The sequence below is a fragment of the Plutella xylostella genome, chromosome 10 (genome assembly GCF_932276165.1).
Source record: "Plutella xylostella chromosome 10, ilPluXylo3.1, whole genome shotgun sequence".
NCBI classification, from domain to species: Eukaryota; Metazoa; Arthropoda; class Insecta; order Lepidoptera; family Plutellidae; genus Plutella; species Plutella xylostella.
The window spans coordinates 2623091-2643905 of NC_063990.1; the positions used below are offsets into that span (position 1 = coordinate 2623091).

At 42.3% G+C, this 20815-nt stretch overlaps 2 protein-coding genes across 5 annotated transcripts; both read right to left on the reverse strand.

Annotated features, from left to right (window-relative positions):
* Positions 1 to 326: 326 nt before the first annotated feature.
* Positions 327 to 4909, reverse strand: LOC125489057. The gene is made up of 4 exons (XM_048623578.1): positions 4682 to 4909; positions 3773 to 4054; positions 3111 to 3235; positions 327 to 2568 (listed from the first exon to the last, which is right to left on the reverse strand). Exons 1-4 carry the CDS (start codon positions 4737 to 4739, stop codon positions 2446 to 2448), a joined length of 588 nt encoding a protein of 195 aa, XP_048479535.1. The 5' UTR covers positions 4740 to 4909; the 3' UTR covers positions 327 to 2445.
* Positions 4910 to 5594: 685 nt separating this feature from the next.
* LOC119693641 (E3 ubiquitin-protein ligase TRIM37) lies at positions 5595 to 20262 on the reverse strand. Of its 4 annotated transcripts, none has more exons than XM_048623575.1 (15): positions 20034 to 20262; positions 19695 to 19954; positions 18983 to 19193; positions 18429 to 18637; positions 17955 to 18062; positions 17382 to 17591; positions 16972 to 17038; positions 16503 to 16615; positions 10202 to 10316; positions 9528 to 9753; positions 8808 to 8943; positions 8354 to 8478; positions 7274 to 7401; positions 6619 to 6724; positions 5595 to 5816 (listed from the first exon to the last, which is right to left on the reverse strand). In XM_048623575.1, the coding sequence occupies exons 1-15, from the start codon at positions 20085 to 20087 to the stop codon at positions 5608 to 5610; spliced, it is 2277 nt and encodes a 758-aa protein (XP_048479532.1). In that variant the 5' UTR covers positions 20088 to 20262; the 3' UTR covers positions 5595 to 5607. The 4 variants fall into 4 exon arrangements, with proteins under 4 accessions (XP_048479532.1, XP_048479533.1, XP_048479534.1 ...); XM_048623576.1 differs by having other exon boundaries at positions 16503 to 16597; positions 16954 to 17038; XM_048623577.1 differs by lacking the exon at positions 16503 to 16615 and having other exon boundaries at positions 8808 to 8931; positions 16859 to 17038.
* Between the last annotated feature and the right edge of the window lie 553 nt (positions 20263 to 20815).

Genomic DNA, 20815 nt, shown 5'->3' on the forward strand with positions numbered 1-20815 from the left:
GACGACGACGCAGCGTGGGGGCCTCCTTGAAGTCAAATCCAATATAATCTTCCCAATCACTCACACGTCTGGTTCTTCCGATACATAATAATATGCACGAATTTAATGCCTTTCAGCTGGTAGCTGTATTTTATCACAAAACCCAAATTAATCAGAATTATCAAATAATGTGATCGCGAAAGTGGGAGTACACCGCAGTAGCAAGAACCCGCGAGTTTAAACTACCGTACAAAAATTAGACTCATTAAAATATACCTACCCGCATTTATTGATAAAAAAATCTTCGATACTTTGAATTGAGCAGGTATACAAAAAACTACTTCAAGTACTCGGTAATTTGCATTTATTACATAATATTATTTTACATTGAATCAAGATAAATTTAACAAAGAATTTTCAAAAAATATATACCAATACAAAGATTGAAACGTTAGAAATCCTACGCAATTCTTTGATTTTTTTATAAACAAATTTGAATAATATTCTTGCAAAGATCACATACAAAATAACCTATCGTGCTTCTAACAATAACCACACAAAAGCGGCATTTTGCACCACTTCAAAGACCAGATAAATCCTGCTGGCTAAAACCATAGTCCAACTTATTTTAGTTTTATCTGTAGAATGTGACCTAAACAAATTAAACATCACATTGATACTCCAAGGTCCGCTACATAATGAATGAAAATGAAAAAAAGTAATAAGGTTATTCTTGAGCATAGTTTTGTTAACAATTTTAAAAGTGTCCTACCTAAGCTAACACGAGTATTATTTAATTTGAAGACTTATATTATTCAGTTCTCATTAAACTAAAATTTTCTAGACTCAATCACACGCTTTGCACTTTTCAGTCGTAAATATAAACAAATTCAGGTAATACATAATATTATGTGTAAGTTACATGGGTTTTCAAGAAACCAAATTAGAGAGAATTGACTTTTGTGACTGATTATCTTTTAGTTCGTTTACAATTGTTTCATAATACGGTTACAAGGTCTACGATTATAATAATACCTACTTTATTATTAATACATTACTTTGCACTAATATATCTACTAAATAGTGTCTATTCAACTTCCATTCCCAAAATATACGGGCCTGCATGATGGCATCTTTATTAATAAGATAAATGTGAAATTGAAAAGCAAGTTACGTCAAATGCAAACTTATGTTACTATTTTAATTGCAATATATAAACAATGTGAAAATGGTGGTCGGACGCTAGCTATCTCCCCTTATATTCTTAGTTTGTTAAGGGCGAAATTTTCATATACTTTCTTTATCTTTTCATATAAAGCATAGATTATACAATCATACATGAGATACAAAATGGCTGTAAGTATGGGTTTTAAAATAATATTGAATATGAATATAATTATTAATACATAAAATAAATGCAAACGCAGAGAAGTAGTTTTACTACTGACATAGTGTTACCCTTTTATATTAATTTGTTTATAGTTATATTTATATTTCTACTAATATCATAATTAGAAATACTGGAGATCTTCATCTTCCATCGATTAGCAAAAGACCCATGCCGTCTATTGATAGTTTTTTTTTTTCTTTTTATGTGTGTTGTACATAGTTAAAAGTAAAATGTTAGTGTCCATATATACCTAATACTATTAGTATTGTATGACAATCGGAAATACTATCAATAAACTCCAGGAATTTGTAATCGTCGAGAATTTATTGTATTCACAGAATGAATTCAACACTTTTCCTTCATATTTAGGAGGTCTTGGGCCACTAGTTGTGGTCCATAAGGACTACCGTTACCGTTAACACTGCTAACATGATAAAATTAATTATTAGTTGCATGTTACATAAGGATTCAATCACAATCCGATCTTGAATCTTCGATCGGCAAGTTTGAATCCTTGAATTGCTTTGGTAGAATTAGCTTTGTTAATAATTTCTTGGTATGTCAAGTCAATTTAATTCATATATTGCTTTTACAGCAAACCGCTACACATATTTGTGCGATTAAGTGCGTGCTCACATTTATTTGTATTTCTACACATTCCAATACTCTGAAACAAATTTGCACTACCCTATCTCAAACTCGTCATTTCTCGCGACAATTTAACACAACAACCAATCGTACCTTATAACGCCAACCTATGTACACAATAGGTGCTTACAAGAGCCAACGCAACGCATGCACGAACAATCATTGTCATAAAAGTTCATAGCCATGTCAAGACTTTTATCACGCACCCATCCTAGGTGCTGCACGCGTAGTGCGAGTTTTTACACCGTTCGAGTAGAGTTGAGTAAACTCAAATTTGTATGGCGCACGCGCTTCACTAGCTCTGCGCCATACAAACTTCACTTAAACTTTCACTGCTCGATCGGTCAAGGAAACCCTACACCAGGCCCTCTGATTGCATAACTAGCCCCACTCTAATGATAATACTCTCTCCGGTAGTGGCGCCTCAGTCAGTCCTGGGGCTCCTTGGGCGCGGGGCTCCAGGGCTGGCCGGGGGGGGTGGCGGCGCGGGGGGGCTCCTCCCGCCCCCCGTCTATGGACAGGCTGTTGAGCAGCATGTCGAAGAGGGTGTCCTGGGAATGTGGAAGAGGTTATGGTTTAATAAAGGTCAAGTTGAGGATTGCTATCTAACCAATCCTTATACTCTTGGTATCGAGTAGGGTTATCATTAATGGTCGATTTTCAGAATGATACGCCACTTCACTGTTAAAACAAGCAGTGGTAAATAAACCGTTTCATCTCGTTGGGGTCACCAAAACCTTATTTTCTAGCAAACTCAAGGGCTAAATAGTATATTTATAGATTCTAAGGCTGCGTTACTCATAGACTTGCGTAGACATAGCTACGTCAACCGACGGTCAGCGCTAACTACCGGTCGAACACTTTTTCCAGCCTAGAACTTACTATTATATGGCACAGACATACTTGAATCGGCTTCTCTGTAGTACTAAACTCACATTATAATCCAGCATGGTGTCGTCATTATCACTGATAGAGGAGACAGACGGCCAGTAGTCGAAGGTCAGCGATGACCACCAATCGAACACTTTTTCCAGCCCAGAGCTTACTGTTATATGGCACATTTTAATAAGCATCTCTGTCGTTCTAAACTCACATTATAATCCAGCATGGTGTCGTCATTATCACTGATAGAGGAGACGGACGGCCAGTAGTCATGTAAAGGGGCTCCGGGCGACGGCGGCGCGCGCTCCGGCGTGCCGGGGGGCGTTACTCCGAATGCTGGAAGTAACACATCATGTAAGTTAGACAAATAATACCACGTGACCGCAGGAAATTCGCATTAAGTCCACACTTTGTACTTTTTTTTGTATTATTTGTACCATAAAGAGTCAAATAAATATAGTATTCATAGTGACTTTAGATATACCCGGGATTTTCAAATGGAGTTTTTCAGTGAACAATGGAAGGGAACTTCTATAGCCGCGTACAGACCGGCCCAACGAACGACAACGAACGTTTTTCGTTGACCTTCGTTGCTGCAATCTGCCCTGTATTATGTATGATAAATATCCATCGTTGGGATAACCGTTGGCGTTCGTTGGGCGTTCGTTGGCCCGGTCTGTACGCAGCTTATGAAGATCGCCGTTGCCAGATAAAAGGGGACAGAAGCATAGAAGTTAAATGTAAACCAGTAACTTGATAAATCAATGTGATGATACTATTACTATTAAGTGCAACCATTAACCATCATCACACCTTCTATTAAAATCTAGATAGACTATCAAAACTACTTCAAATAACTAAACAAAAACCAACCTTGCAACGCCCGCGCATCATTCCTACTCCTATTAACTTGTCCGGGCGAGTGCGGCGCCGGCACTCTGCTATTCCTTCCCCTTGGCCGCGCGCGCTGCGGCAACGCCAGAGCTTGGCTTGGGCTGGCCAGAGCTGGGCTAGGGCTAGCCAGAGTCTGGCCCGGGCTGGCCAGGCTGCAGCCCTGGCCCTGGCTGCAGTAGCCAGAGTCTGGCGGCGTCAGCCGCGGGCTGAGTCGCCGGTCGTGCGTGTCGCTTATGCTTGATGCCCAGTTGCGTTTTGGCACTGGAATTTTAAAAGTTCAGGTTAGGTAAGTACATATGTGTAAATTTTAAACAATCGCTATAAATGAGCCACGATACTTAAAAAGGCAACCCAAGCAGTGCGGAAAAGATATCTGACTATAATAATGACTTGAATTTAAACTTTTACTACTTAAGTAAAGTCACAGGTGTAATACAAGAGACCTACTGCTTCCTGCTATAAACTAAACGGTACTAAACTAGCTAGGTAAACAACCAAACCCACCTTTACTCGGCTGCTTAGGCGTCAGCCCGTTCATCCGCATCAGGTTCAACAGCAGCATGTCCGTGTGCTTGTGCGTGTTCATCGCCGCCTCCCCCCGCGCCCTGCCCGCCTCCCCGCGCGCCTCCTCACCCCTCCCGTGAACCGCGCAGAGCAGGCGGACAGAAGAAAAACAAGCAAACAACAGCTCTCTACCCTCACTTCCTGCCGGTCTCACAGAAGCCTTTTCATTCCTAAACCTTCATCCTCAACCAAAATAGGTGCATCCCGCACATTACTACTTGAGTATAGTCACAGGTGTCATACCAGAGACCTATCTGTTCTGCTTTCTGCTGTAAATTACCTAATTCGGTCAAAAACTAGGTATAGATAAATAACCAAACCCACCTTTACTCGGCTGCTTAGGCGTCAGCCCGTTCATCCGCATCAGGTTCAACAGCAACATGTCCGTGTGCTTGTGCGTGTTCAACGCCGCCTCCCCCCGCGCCCCGCCCGCCTCCCCGCGCGCCTCCTCACCCCTCCCGTGAACCGCGCAGAGTAGGCGGGACAGTATGTCGGTGTCTTCGCTGCGGTTGCGAGCGAGAGATTCGGCGCCCTCTATGTCGTTTTCACCTGGAATTTGATAAGATTAAGAAATAAGAAATTTATTGGGTAACAGATTTAATTTTAATACATAAATAATACACTATTACATGTTTTTATTGAAGTGAAGCAAACTAGGTGTACCCTGTACTATGATGTCCAACGCTTCGATAGAAGAGGGGTTGTGGTGATGTGTGTTGGTGGAAGGTTGTTAGGGCACAATCAACCGGTAGGTATACAGTTAGCAGCTGAATGTAATTGAGACCTAGACCTTAAATGGCGTTAAATTCGGAGTTTAATACATGAAAAGTTTTTTTATTATAAGTAATACAATATTATTGAAACTGACAAATGCAATATGAAATACTTACTATTGTCATTCAGAGTTTAGAGGTGGACGAAAAATTATATGCGTTGTGGTTTAATTTATTTTTTAATAAGAACTAAAGTTTGACATTAAATTAACAACAAAACACAACTTTACTAATCAGCCGAGGAACTATTTAATGTAACTGTAAATCAATACCTACTGAATACTGACGCTTTCACCGTGAGATAAATAATTAATAACAAAAATAATGAGATCAGATAATCCAAGAACAATTTAAATTTCAGGGTGGAATCATCTATGGAAAATAAAAAAATCAAATGGAATAAGTTTGGGAGGCGCCTATCGCTGTCATTTTGCTACGAGAAAGTACCCTACAGGGTCACCTCCAAAAATACTTTATCTAAATATGAAACGTAATTTTGATGTCTCCGCTCGCATCCGGCACTGGCCTCTGCTGGCTTCTATCCGGGCGCTGGCGATACGGCGAGTGTCGCTGGCGGCGCGCGCGGCGATACGGGCAGTACGCGTGGCCCGGCGCGCGGCCCTCGCCCGTGTAGTCGCACGCCTCGTTCACGGCGCACCACTCGCAGTCGCTCGCTGATGAGCCATCTAGGGGGGAAAGTTGGAGGTGGGATAGGATACAGGGGATGGGTTAGTTAGAGGGTTATGGGAGGTGTGGTTTGGGGAATTACCTACGGTGATGGATATGGGGTTAAAGGATCATGGCAGTGGTGTTTTGCTAGCAGAGTATTTTATTCGAAGAAATCTTGTACCTATGCGATACCGTTTCCTTACATAAACCCCAGCCTGATATACAGATAATGCACTTGAAACCTAGCATCTGAAATTTTCTTCTACATCATACACAACACAAGCTGAACTAAAAAGGAGTACGCACATCGGAACGCAACGCTAATTTTATTCCAAGCTATTATAATCATCTATGACGACTTTTGCGCTACAGCGTATGACAATATTATCAACTCATAGGCCGTATACAAAAAGGAAACTGAAAACTTGTAAGCGCTTACTTTACAGAGGATATTTCGCCCGCGCTTATCAGCGGTGGAGCGGTAGATCATAGAAAAGTATTTCTGTATACGGCCTTATAGTGTGACCATTACCGCTGTGCACTCCCTGAGGTATGCGCCACGAGTGTAGCAGAGACAGGGATAGAGACGTGATAGAGCGCAGTAGCCGATTCTCCGCCCCGTCTCGCCGCTAGCCTACCTCAGGGAGTGCACAGCGGTAATGGTCACACTATAACAGGTATTTAAAAGTAACAACTATATTTCATTTCACGGGGAAGGGAAAGACATCTGATACAAACAAAACAAAAACTATCCTCATTCGAATGTAATAAGGGTTCTGTCAGATGTCTTTCCCAGTGAAACAAGGTATAGTACCGTACCGGACATGGTCTCGTCGTCAACGTCGTTCTCTTCATTAGAGTTCTCGTCTCCGTGCGCCGGCGCGTCGTCCGCGAACACCTCCAGTTCGCTGAACATCAGCTCCGGCTGCAATATATGTGATTTATCACTATATGGTATGAAACAAAGTATCTTTTCGCGTCTGTGTGTAGCCAAGCTAGCATGAAACACTAGTCTAAGCTATGCTAGTCCAGTCTATGCTATGCTAGTCCAGTCTAATCTATTATCTGCGAAGGTATTAGTGCCTACACAAGCTCACTCGAATGGACATAATTTTGATGTTTATTGTGGCCAACGGCCACCTTGCGGTAGAAACGCATCGCTTGCACAGGAACCAGTTGGCTCTCCAGAGCCCGATCATTGCAAGAAACTGCTGCCTCAGTCTCCACTCACTTGTTTGTCGTAGCATCCAAACGTATCTCGTGTCCATAAATCTATTATCTTGGTAAATACACGCCGCGCCGAGCTCGGGGGCGGCGCGGGGGGCGCGGGGGGAGGGGGTGCTGCTGCCAGTACCTGCGTGTCGGAGCTGCAGTCGGACATGGTCGCGGACCGCTCGGGCGCCGCGCCGAGCTCGGGGGAGGACGCGGGGGAGGACGCGGGGGGCGCGGGGGGAGGGGGTGCTGCTGCCAGTACCTGCGTGTCGGAGCTGCAGTCGGACATGGTCGCGGGCCGCTCGGGCGCCGCGCCGAGCTCGGGGGAGGACGCGGAGGAGGGCAGCGCGGGGGGCGCGGGGGGCTCTGCCGCCGGCGCGCTCGCCACCGCTGCAAGATAAGTTAATGATATTATTTATGATGGTATTTTTGTTCATGACTTTTATTGGTGCATAGGTGAAACAAGACCGATGACACATGAAACAAGACGCTAAAGTTACAGATTCTATTGGTAGAGCTTTTTCCACGGCCTTTTACCGATTATATCCTTATTCTATGGTATAGTGTGTAGCGTGTATGTTTCGGCATTTCACGCAACATGAACCCCCGCGGCGCGGCTTGCTCCTCGCTCCGCACACAGTACAGTACATACCGGCGTGCTCGCGGCAGGGCACGTGGCGGCGCGGCTTGCTCCTCGCTCCGCACACAGTACAGTACATACCGGCGTGCTCGCGGCAGGGCACGTGGCGGCGCGGCTTGCTCCTCGCTCCGCACACAGTACAGTACATACCGGCGTGCTCGCGGCAGGGCACGTGGCGGCGCGGCTTGCTCCTCGCTCCGCACACAGTACAGTACATACCGGCGTGCTCGCGGCAGGGCACGTGGCGGCGCGGCTTGCTCCTCGCTCCGCACACAGTACAGTACATACCGGCGTGCTCGCGGCAGGGCACGTGGCGGCGCGGCTTGCTCCTCGCTCCGCACACAGTACAGTACATACCGGCGTGCTCGCGGCAGGGCACGTGGCGGCGCGGCTTGCTCCTCGCTCCGCACACAGTACAGTACATACCGGCGTGCTCGCGGCAGGGCACGTGGCGGCGCGGCTTGCTCCTCGCTCCGCACACAGTACAGTACATACCGGCGTGCTCGCGGCAGGGCACGTGGCGGCGCGGCTTGCTCCTCGCTCCGCACACAGTACAGTACATACCGGCGTGCTCGCGGCAGGGCACGTGGCGGCGCGACTTGCTCCTCGCTCCGCACACAGTACAGTACATACCGGCGTGCTCGCGGCAGGGCACGTGGCGGCGCGGCTTGCTCCTCGCTCCGCACACAGTACAGTACATACCGGCGTGCTCGCGGCAGGGCACGTGGCGGCGCGGCTTGCTCCGGGGCGCGGCGGCCGACAGCAGCGTGTGCAGGGACACGAGCGCCATGCTGTCTGCGCCGCCGACGTGCAGGGAGTTCGCTGATCTGGGGGGAAACAGTTATTGTCAAACATGGGTCCATTGGAGCTAATTTTAAAGCAAAATCAGTACACAAACAGCAAAAAGGTTCTTTTGTACTATGAAATTTGGATTCGCAAAAAAAATTTGGCTTCTCCATAAAAAAAAGTTACGTCACCATCAAAATTTATATGGAGAAGCAAATTATTTATTCGCGAATTTCCAAATGACATAGAACAAAAGTCGTTTAGATTGACCCCCTGAATCACTGCCGTTCCTTGGTTTATTTACATAATTACACTGCGAGCTGAACTAACTCCGTACCTACATTACCCTCAACAACCAACAACTCCTCACCTGGACGTAGAAGGCAGGTTGCAGGGCAGGTCGCGGCGCTCCAACGCCGGGTAGTCCCCGAACGAGAACGAAGGCGGCACCTCGTTGTTGCGCGAGTCTTCACACATCGCCGTGTTCAGGATCCCTGTTGGCAATGCTATAGGATAGAAGAAAGTTATAAGTTTTTTTAAATAATATTTTTCTTTTCCTAATGTTACCTAATATGACAAATAAGCTAAAGAAATCTCGTATTCATTAATTATCAGAGGAGAAACTAGGGAAAATAGGGCTCTCCGAAGAAGTGCCATAACACTCTGTCGGCCTGTCTCGTACCACTACCAGTTATTCGTCAAAAGACTCCTTCTAGTATAGTATAAAAATAAATATATGTATTAATAAAAAAACCGTCCCACACTCCGCTTCGCATTTAGAATAAAACGGAAAATTTTGCGTGTATAAGGATACTTATGAATTTAGAGGAAACAAAAGAAGTACGTCAGGATCGTGGCACGTGGAGGTCCATATAATTTTACCCTCAAATTCATAGACCGTATTTTAAATTTACAACAAGGTTTAAAAAAAAGGTGTCAAAAAGATGAAAACTTATATCACGACGTCAATTTTAAACCTATCGCAAAGTTTCAAAAAGCTCTATGAATTTGGGAGATCTGCCCATCCCTTTGGAAGACAAGCGTGAGCATGTATGTACCTATATAAAATGTCTTTTCTAAAAAAACTTACCAGGACTAGTAAGCCGCTGGCCACTACCGCTGACCAGCGAGTTCAACGCCATGTACTTCCACTGGTTGAACACAAGCGCATCGCCGGGCGCGGCTCCATCGACGGGATTATTCTGGGTCGGGTGTTCCGCGTCTGTAGTCGCCGCAGCATTGGACTGCGAAGGCGAGGTGTTCGGGCTCGCTCGGGTTGCTGCCATCGAGTTGCGAGACATCTCGAGGGAGAGACGCTGAGGGAGAGAAGTGTTTTAGAAGTGGATTGCTGTGTGGAGAGGAAAAGCCAGCCTTATTCAGAATTTCTGTTTTTTCTATTCAATGCTGGAGCGCCTGTAAAACTATTGCACTACCAAAGACGATCTGCGAGCGTAGTAAGTGTATGTACGGTTTATGTACCCAACAATTTTAAAGTTTCTAATTTTGTAGAGTAATTCAGAAAGAACTAAAGTGTTAAAATTATTATAAACAACAGATTAAATAGCAGACACTAGTGGGTATAAACATTCAAGCGCACACTAATGAAACCCGATAATGCGACCCGATGAAACACGATGCGTGTTGGGTTAAATCTAATGTACTATTTTCTATGACCAGAATCACACTATGAACATCCGACGCGGCGCCATAATGTGTTTCGATATTCAGAAGTATGTGTACCTAAGTGAGTAGTAATAGACTCACCTCCTTGAGATCATTGATCTGCAGTATGTGCTGGTTTTGCATGGTGATGAGCTGGTTGATGTACCACTGCTGGTCGCGGCAGCGCTGGTAGAACGTGGGCGGACGGACTTGGAACCTGTAAGTATTTGCTGACCGTTATTATAGCTGAACACAAAAGAGTAGAGATTAATGTTTTTGGAACTAAACAGATTTAAACCTGGCAATAAAAAAAAACTTGTGATTTGTGGTCTGTTTCTATGGTTTGAATGTCAAACTCGCCCTTTTCCTGTATAAACAAATCGAATTTTGCTTAATTTTGGAGTTTTGTGGATTGTTGAGTTTGTTCACGAGGTGAAAATGAATAAAACCATTCGCAGCGAAGCTAGACAGATGATTTACAGCGTTTACCTACGATGTTTGGCGGAGAATGAGGCTGGAGAAGTATTAGTCAATATATACGATGTTTATGAAAGAGCAGCGTTTTATACTGGTGAGTAGGTACTTAATTTCTAACCATTAACATACATTGCTATTTCTTGTAAAAAAGTACTATTTTGATGTAATAGAATGCATTTTAATGTGTATTTGTTATTCTTATAGAGGTTAGAAAATACTAGTGTCAAACGTTACATGACATCAGGGTCTGGATGCTAATGTTGTTAAAACATCAGGTCTAGATACTTTTTTACTAACCCTCGACTCAAAAAGGGTATTGATAAGTTTTACAGCTGTAGGTGTCGTCGGTCTCTCCGTGTTAGAGTACCTATTGTAAAAATATGTGTAAGAATATGTAAGAGTCGGTATAAATTCCCCAGACATAATAATTTGCAAGTCACTGCTTTTCTGACCAATTAAATAATTTGTTGCAGGAAAATCGGTAAACACAGTTTTAATAGAAGAATTGCCGGGGCACATTTGAACTTTTTCCTGAGCAAGAAAAACTGTAATAAAATATCGATGTGTGATACTATCACTTTTCTCCTATAGTAATTACATAATGGGATAACCAACACGTGTTTCAGTGCAAAAAAAAACATTATGATATACACAATGAAATAAAAGTTACAGTTGATTTGATTTAATGAAATTCATTCAAGACTGCCCCCCTCTCCCCTACTAATTTCTTCTCTTAAGGCTGTCACTAAAGCTGGAAGAAAATCAGAATCTGTCAAATCTAGTGAGGGGGGGTTGAGGTATGCGGGGCGTTCTACGGACAATGACATGAAATTTTAACATAGTACTCGAAAACATAAAAGTGAAGACATGCCACTTTGTTAAAAATATACTAAGTAATTAATATTGTTTTGTGATACGAAAATATTTATTTTTATTTGAAAGTATTTTTAATATTTAATAATTAATTATATATAAAGTCGTACCCGTGCCGATATTTATTCAGGTTGTTGCAAAAAGGGTTTAATACTATGCCGAAACCTACGTGTGCAGCATGTTATTGATGTTATTTCTAAGCCAGGAAATGAAATCAGAATGTAAAAAAATCGCGAAAATATTATCAGAGTTTAATAGTTCAGGGTGTTGTATTAAACTCTGCCCCCGTGTGAGGTATAAGAATAGTAAATAAAAAAAGTATAGTTAGCCGAAAGGGCGTTACTCAGGCGTCACTCTGAAAAACTTTTATCCTACGTAATTTTTTATATTCGTGAAAAAAACGCTTCTTCATATAATTTTTTTTTGGTAACGTGACCTTTTAGTTAGACGACCTGTTTTTTTTTGGTGTTTCAAAAGCAGAACAGTAGTTTGCAGAACTCTGCATATACAGGGTGTCACAAAAGGTGCTGGCAAAGGGATATGGGGAGGTCACCAGAAAAATAATAACATGTAAGTACCCCCGCAAGGGAGTACATTAGTACAAGGCGTGAGTGTGTGTTTTTTTTTTAAAGTACTTATGTGTATTTGGGATATGATAGAAATAATATTTTTGTTTCTTAAAAACCAAAAAATTTACACCTTGCTGCGCTCTTTTGCTCACTGTAAGTACACCTACAAATATTGCTGTATTAAAAAAAACGGTTTTGTAATAACGATTATAAAAAAAAGGTTATTTTCATGTCAAGGAGTCATTTACCTAATTACGATTTCACTCAACAGCAGGTGAACTGAAAAAATAAGTTCTAGTTCTATCATCACTTTAGATCGCAAACATTGTAACTCCACTTTTCTCGGCGAAAAGTACTCTTTGGTGTCAATAGAAACGTTTTTTGAATTCACATGTTTTCCTCTTAATTCGAAAAAAAAAACTGTATTCCGCATTTTACCATTTGTTTTCCTCTAAACCCCAAACCGTGATTTTTAAACAAGAAAACTTAGTAATTACCCTTTATTCTCATATACAACGTGCGATGTAGGCGAACGTGAACGAAAACTATGCAATAAGCCTTTGTTTTTATTACTACTTTAGTAAATTACAATAACATACTCAACAATGTTATTTGTTTTGCAATGTTATGTTGTTAAATTAAGATCTAATATTTTATTAACATGAAGTTACTTTCAACTTTTTTTTGCATCTATGCGTCGAACCACAGCATGACGGCTGCTGCAGCTTCCTGCTGTCCTGCCCTCCAACCAATCCCACCAGTACTGCAGGTTGCGTCGAATACGAGCCATTCTCTTCGACTTGACAAGACAGGTGCTCCCGGAAGGATCATAGATCGCACGGAACCCGTACCGTATAGAGGCAACGGACTCCTTTGCAACAGCCCCCCAGATTCGGAAGTAGCCCATGCACTGCATGGCGAGCACAGCTGCAGCAATTTTTTCGTAATGAATCATTGGGATGTCATCCCCGAAGGAGGCTCTCAGGGTCGTGAGGTAGGCCTCACGACCTGTGTGACATTAGAAAAATGCACTGTGCTAACGCCGTTTGCGAGCTTGATTTGCAGGACCGCGTTGTATGCCAAGTTCCACAGCAGAGGGGTCCAAGACCTACCGCTGTGGAACTCCGCAACTGAACTTCTTCTGTGAAAACAAACCCTCTCTTTTCGCATCCTTAATGTACTTGTTAGACACGTATGACCTCTGCAGATAAGAAGACAAGTGATGGTATACAAGAGCCGCCCTAAAGGTTCGCCCTCTAGGGGATAGAGTTGAACGCGGTTACTATTTTTAAGCAAACAGCCAGCGCAACAACTCGCCCGTGGTTCTTATCCTGCTCCGAAAGTGAACGAACGCAAAGTATTGTACCCACCACTATTCGAATCCGCATTTCGGATGCCAAACTGACTGTCCGAAAGGTCGAAACCGTACCACCACAGAGGTATGACTCGTTCGAAGAGCTTATCAGGCTCTTACAGCAATCAGATGTGTCGGTACACTGAAAGATAATCTACAGGCCTGCTTTATTTATTTAGGAGCACTAATGGCCTCCTTTCAGTCATTGAGTCACTGGCACTCAGGCTGCGGTTGAACAGGAAGATAGACTGTCTAAACAAATCATTTTTAGGCTAGTTAAAAAAACTTTAGGTCGGTAGTATGCCAACTAGAACTACAAATAAAACAGTATTTTTGTCTCCTCTAAAATTTGGTCACGAGGAGTTACGATGATTACGATCTAAGGTGACGCTGACGATATTTTATACAAGGTATTGAAAAAAGGCGATGCCAAAGAGCGATGGAGCGTAGTCTTCTCGGTGTAAAATTGACGGACCGTGTCAGAAACACCATACTACGCTCCCAAACTCGCATAGTCGATGTTGGTGTCGAGACCGCGAAGCTCAAATGGAACTGGGCCGGCCACGTCTGCCGCATGCACCCGGACCGGTGGGCCAAGATAGCGACCGAGTGGGTGCCGGGCGACGGGCGCCGGCGGAGAGGCAGGCCGAGACGGTGATGGCGGGACGACCTGGACAAATTCGATAACAACTGGGCTGAGGGTGCACAGGATCGAAAGGTGTGGAAGATGAAAGGGGAGGCCTTTGCCCAGCAGTGGGAAAATAAGTAAGCTATTATTATTTATTTATTTATATTGAAAAAAGGGTATAAAGCTTAGCCAAAAGTGGATTTCGGTGCCGTTCTGATCCACTTTTCTTCTACAATTTTGAAAATTCACGTAACAAAACCTTTTACATAGAAACTTATTCGATCACGTGACTTTTTACTATAGAGACCGAATTTATTTTTCGAGAATTTCCAAAACTTGGAGAACAAAAGTTGTTCAGAATAACCCCTGAGTCAAACCCTTTCGGCACAGTATACCCTTTTTGCAACATCCTGTATAGGTAATATCAGGTTTATAAAAGACCTGGGCCTGTAGAGTGAGACTCGGCATGGGGAGTCATAATTTATAGATCTTTTAGTTTGCTATATATATAACTATAGGTAATTTTATGGCAATTTAAAAATGGTATAACATTTATCTATTTGAAAAAATCATTAAAAATATACATTACCTATCACCCTAATTTAAAAAAAAAATTCAGCCCTTACTTTAAACTTATAACACCCCTCTATTTCCTTCAGGGGTTAAAAAACCTGTGTATTTAATATTTTCTTATGACTTTTTTTTTAAATACTAGGCTCTCACATAGTTGTACATAATATTATGCGGTATTTTATTCCACTTGTAACGCATAAAATTCATAGCTACAGTAAACATTTCATTTTTTTCATGGCGAGATACAGTCGCACTTAACCGCTTTTTTGCAAAGCTTGTTAAATAGATTTAAAAAATTATGTAAATATTAGATCTTCAATTTTAAAAAGAAACTTACTTATTTTTAACAACCTGTAGTGGTACAGACTACCACATCTTAAAATATATATATTTTTAATTAACTACGGTTTTTGGTTTCAAATAAAACAAATTATGAACTTACTTTTCAACACCCTGTATATTGTGTAGCTTACCTACCATACACAACCGTTAAAATAAAATAAATTACCCCTCAGAATATAAACAGGCTCGCGCTTTGGCATACTGCATTGACCGTATAGTTCTTATTCGGAGAATCTAATAAGTGTCATTATGTGCAATGTTTACCTTTATCTATGCATCTGTAACTCTATAGTAAAAAATGTAAACAAATCGAAAAGGCGAAATGTTTTCTAAGAATTTTCGGCTTTTCTGCATCTAAAATGATTAGAAAATTAACTTTCCATAGCAAATGCATATGTATTATAATACTTGTAGTCATAATTTGTTGATTTAATCAGTTTTTGTGAAATATTTGATAAAAAATAAAATGGCGTGGGTATTGCTCCTAACAGGCCGCCACCAGGGCGACGACTGAAGAAATCTGAAATCTGTCACGGTGTCATCATTTTTAAACCGGAATTTATTAGTTTTTTGCAAAAAAAGTTGACTTCTGGTCCATTAAATCCAACTCTTTAAGGTAACTTTGTTAAGAATTTAATTACCTACACATACATATAAGATTCCATGAAAATGGGCCCTCTGATTTCGAGGGTTTTTTCATAATAAGTCAAAAAATGGCAAAAGACATGGTGTGTTTGCAATTTTTTTTAACATACTTATTATAATCCTGCACCAATTTATAAGCAACTAACATGTTCAGTATACCCTCTGCTACAATATATATGTTTACCGATGTGATAGAAGCCACCGTTTTTCCAATCTAATCAAGTATATCAAGCGGACTTTAGCATTTTAGCTTTAGGGATCCTCTTAACATAAACCTCCCCAAAAAGTGGCATTTTATAATTAGTAAATATTTGAAACATTTCTCGTTTTGTTTTTTTCTGCTAAAGTATCGTGATACTTTTGTCCGTTTTCTATACTATAATAGTGTGGCCACTTTCTTAGATTGCCACGCCCTCAATGATTCTCTACTCTTTTATGTTCAGCTATATGTATTTTATTTTCTTACATTATATGGACATTAAGAACGGTCAGTATGTGAAACTACAAGACACACAAGGGTACACCAACGAAACCTTAGCAACAGTCGCCATAGCCGCAACGGCATGGAAGATCATTGAATTTATTGGCAAGGAATATTTTTTCATACATTTCTAGAACAAAATTATGTATGAAATGAAATGCTTTAACACGCAAGCTTCTCTGCACGCAAAAAGGTTTTTCAGTGAGAATGATATTCTGTTTCACAATGTCTGGTTAGTCGCTACCTGTCGGATAAAATACATGCTGTCACTGTCTAAAAAATAATAACAGAGAGTGACAGCATGTATTTTATCCGTCAGGTAGCCACTAACCAGACATTGTGAAACAGACCCTAAGACTATTATGTTCAGAAAAAAAACACGTAGGTATCCAAACAATTTATATCTATAAAACATTATCCAAATTATTCCCAATACTTTTACCATAATACCCAAGTCTCACCTCAAAATGAGTGTGTCCGTGTCCGGATTCAGATACCCCTCGCTGGCCAGCAGGTCGAGCCGGAAGAAGCGGTTGTAGCCCCAGCACTCGCCCACCTCGAAGTCGGACGCGAACTCAAATGCTTTCGATATTGATAATAAAGTATTATGTTATCACCACCAAGACGGCATCCACATCCGTCTCAACAAACAATGTAGAGCTACTTACTTACTCCGTTGGCTCAGCGACCCGAAGTGGATCTTGGCCTCCAACATAGTGCGCAAATCTTCTCTATTTTGTGCCATTCTGACCAATCGGTCACTTCCAGCTCTTCCAGATCTATGCAGAACTACTACAGTACTAAAAATAAGTCTCACCTCAAAATGAGCGTGTCCGTGTCCGGATTCAGGTACCCCTCGCTGGCCAGCAGGTCGAGGCGGAAGAAGCGGTTGTAGCCCCAGCACTCGCCCACCTCGAAGTCGGACGCGAACTCACGCACGATGTTCTTGGACGGGTCGCGGGACACCTGGTGCAGCATCTCTACTCGGTACTCGTATCTGTAAGGGGTATGGTTGACTTTTTAATGACTGTAGGTATCTTGATAAATGGAATCACGGGAATTAGCTGCTCCATACTACAGCTCAATATCTATAAACTAAATCTATGGAGCAGCTCTTTTTATCAGAACATCAGAGCCAGTTACTCAGTATATTATCCGTAACATTGACTTGTTTATGGAGAAATACAAAAAAGTTGCGTCAAGTGCGGAGACGACGCTGTCTATATACCGTCTCATATAGAATTCCATGTATTTTAAACAGCCAGCGGCACGCTGGCATCACGCCACCGTCACGCTAGCGTTACGTTGTCGTCTCACCCTATCCTCTTTAACACACTTACTTCGACGTCTCCGGCAGCCCCGCCGTCAGCTCCAAGAACACCGACAGGTAGTTCCCCCGGACCACCCCGTTCCCGTCCGGGTAGACCTTGAGCCGCCAGCACAGCCCGTGCACGTGCAGCGCGCCCGAGTACACCGGCGCCGCCGCGTGCTGCAGTTGCGTGAAGTTGCTCAGAGGGAACGTGCTGCTGTCGTAGCTTGGGACTATTTCGCTGTTGGAGAGAGGTTGTAAGTTATTACACAATAGCTTTTCCGTGCGAGCTCCGCATAGCCTATAAAGGGTTTCCCGCAGGTTTTCTGGGATAAAAACTAGCGGTTCACTTATTTTTCTGTTGCAGCGTATATGCAAGAGTTTATGAAAACGGTCAAGTAGTTTCGGAGCCTTTTAATATAAACAAAGAAGAATGAAATCATCATTTCCTCATCATAACGTGAAATGTAGCATCATTATGCCGTTTAGTGCCACTCCTTGGGTCTATGTCCAGCAATAGAAATTTTTGTGCGATTATTATGACGTCAGGAAAAGTAAGGATAAATGCATCATAAACCGACAATAGATCTAAAAAGTAACTTGCCTATGAAAGTCGGCCGGCACGGGTGCGGTCACAAAGCTGGCCATGGGCTTCTTGCGCACTTGGTGAATCATCTTGGACAAGTCTCCGCTCTTCGCTATCAGTTCAGATCTGAAATAAAAATATGTGTCTTAACTCCTGAAGGAAACTGAAATCCTTCTGCTGATAAAATGTAGCGTGCACAGCATGCCATAATACTTCTGACTAAAAATACTAAACCAACTGAATCGACAATAAAAAACAGACAAGCAATCGATATTTAACGTTTTTTAAAGATTAATCGTATTTTATAGACTAGATTATAGAAGAATAATAATCCTTAGATTTTTTGCCATAGGTACATATCTGAAATTCATCCAAGCCAGATACCGCTGTATGCCACATCCATATGCTAAAGATAATATAAACAGCAATGTTATTGGTGCAACATGCACTGAAGGAGTTTATCTACGTCGACAAAGATTTCGTGCAGCCCACCTGGTGCTGGCGTGCAGCTGGTGCTCGATCTCCTGCAGCAGGTGCTCCAGCTGCTCCGTCTCCTGCGTGAGGCTGTTCTTCTGCCCCATGAGCGTCAGCAGCTTGGCCTTCAGCGCCGAGTCCAGGCGCGAGATCATCAGCTCCACGGCGTTGCGGATCTCGCGCACGCGCTCGTCTTTTGCTGCTCGCACTGACTCTACGTTGCGCTCCTGGGGAAATGTTTAGTGTTTTGAGATTACATTAACGCGGGAGTTTGATTACTTTACCTGTGCAGATTCGGTATGAAAAGATTCAAATTTAAAATGTGTGTTATAAGATGCTAATGCTATTTGTAATAATTAAAGAATTCTTATATAATCTAGTAAAATGTATTGTTTTTAGGTAACAAACAAGTTGGGTGGTAAGGACTCAGTAATCTTCCATTGCCTTTCCCAAAAAGCGCTACAAAACTCTGACCTTGTTGTCTTGGCCTACCTATGATAAGTGTGAGATATCATCATTTTATCGCTTATATCCTATGTATTATAATTTTAAATGATAAACCAGCAACTCACAACATCCTGCACAAGACTGATCAGCTCCATCAACCGGCGCCTCAGCTGAGACACCTCATCCCGGATCTGAGTGACGTGTTGCTCGTACACCTCCTCGAGCGGCTTGAATGTGTGGCCCGAGTGGGTGCCGCCCCACAGCGCACACTGATGGCAGATGCAGCGGCGACATGTCCAACAGTAGACTGTCAGCTTCTCTTGGTGGGTCGGGCATCTGACAGGGAATGGGAAGTTTGTTTTGAAACTGTTTGTTTTTGGAGACTATATTTTTTTATAAATAAAACTATTAAAACACTGCAAAAATAAATCTAATAGGAAACTCATTAAAATTTTAAAGTTTATAAAGATCAATTAAAAAGTTTTGTAATTGTTCTTTGGCAGTTATAGCATAAAAAATAATGACATTGTCCAAGGCAAACTTTACATCAGACATGATGTTAATTAATTCAAATTATTCCATAACAGTGTATTTGTAAGCATTAAGAAATTGTTTGAATAACAATAACTGGACTCATAGTGCGTGAAGTCAGAACAACAACTTAATTCATCTTTTATAACAGCCCATAACCATTCACTGATATAAATTGGACTAATTAAAACTTAATAGTGATCTACCATCAGCATTGCACAATCTGTTCTGTAAAATTATAGGAGTAGATTGTGAAAGTATCAATGTATAAATCTGGACCAGGTTGAAATACAGAAACAACTTTACCTATCTCTAAAGCTCTCCCGATGAGTAGCCGTGTTGGTCTGTTGCATGGTCTCTATCTGCTGCGTGACCTCCTCCACCCAGCGGCAGTTGACCAGCTCATGGAGGTGCAGCGCGGCGCGGCAGTGCGGGCACTGGGACCGCTGCTCCGTGAGCCAGCGCCGCACGCACGCGTAGCAGCACAGTTTCGAGCAGTGCGGGCAGAGGTGGGCATCCACCAGCTTCTCCATACAGATGAAGCATCGGAACACCTCCGCCAAAGTCTGCAATCAGACCATGAGCGTCAAAACATGAACGGCTATTCAAAATTATGTAGGCCATTGCTAAGCCACATCGATTTACCTCAACGATCTGCTCCTCGCCATTGCCGTTCCCTTTGTCTCCTCGCGCGGACATACTTCAGGTTTCGTTAACTTACACTCTAGCTTGCGATTTCTTCACCATAATTTAGATGTTTTCTGTTTAAAAGTTCAAAGACATGTTTCGCAATGAAAGAATCAACAAAAGAGTTCCGTTCCGTATTCGAAGCTCGATACCTATTTGCAATCCAATCAAAATCGTCAAACCAAAATAAAAACAACAAAAAAAGTTGCCAGAACGAAAGAGCACAGAATAGAAAAATCAGCTGGGCGTGTTTGACAGCAACGGTAACGATAACGATTGTTAAAGCAATATATCAAAAATGTCGGCCTCCTTGCCTAAATAATTTATATGTCGATGTCGGTGACAAACACTAGAGCTAGATTATAGGGTTTATCAATGTGGTAAATTGACCAGTCAGACTAGCGTTTCACTGACTGCCGGGTTGAGGAGGCTTTTTCTATGCACCTCTCGTGCTTATTTAAAGTATGACGATATGTTCCTTGATCACGATGTTGCATAGCAATGGCAAGTTGGCGAACTGGGTCACGCTGACGTATTTACTTGTATTCATGGAAGATATACTCTAAGCATGGAAGTAATAAGTACCTACTTTCCATGCTTGTATTTCTCCACCTCCACCTCCTGTTGACACTTAATGTTCCGTATTCTGAGCATACGTCCTTGTGTTACCTAACCGTGCATTCCACATATTGAAATACTCCAAATTTTCAGCCATCAAATTGTTTGTCTCTTTCTGTTGC

Coding starts and splice junctions, on each gene's coding strand:
- LOC119693641 (XM_048623575.1), bottom strand. CDS start 20,087: ATGTCCGCGCGAGGAGACAAAGGGAACGGCAATGGCGAGGAGCAGATC. Junction 19,955..20,033: donor GCGAGGAGCAGATCGTTGAG/GTAAATCGATGT, acceptor GTCTGATTGCAG/ACTTTGGCGGAGGTGTTCCG. Junction 18,063..18,428: donor CAGCTGCACGCCAGCACCAG/GTGGGCTGCACG, acceptor TTTTTATTTCAG/ATCTGAACTGATAGCGAAGA.
- LOC125489057 (XM_048623578.1), bottom strand. CDS start 4,739: ATGTTGCTGTTGAACCTGATGCGGATGAACGGGCTGACGCCTAAGCAG. Junction 4,055..4,681: donor GCCTAAGCAGCCGAGTAAAG/GTGGGTTTGGTT, acceptor TTAAAATTCCAG/TGCCAAAACGCAACTGGGCA. Junction 3,236..3,772: donor TGATGCGCGGGCGTTGCAAG/GTTGGTTTTTGT, acceptor TGTTACTTCCAG/CATTCGGAGTAACGCCCCCC.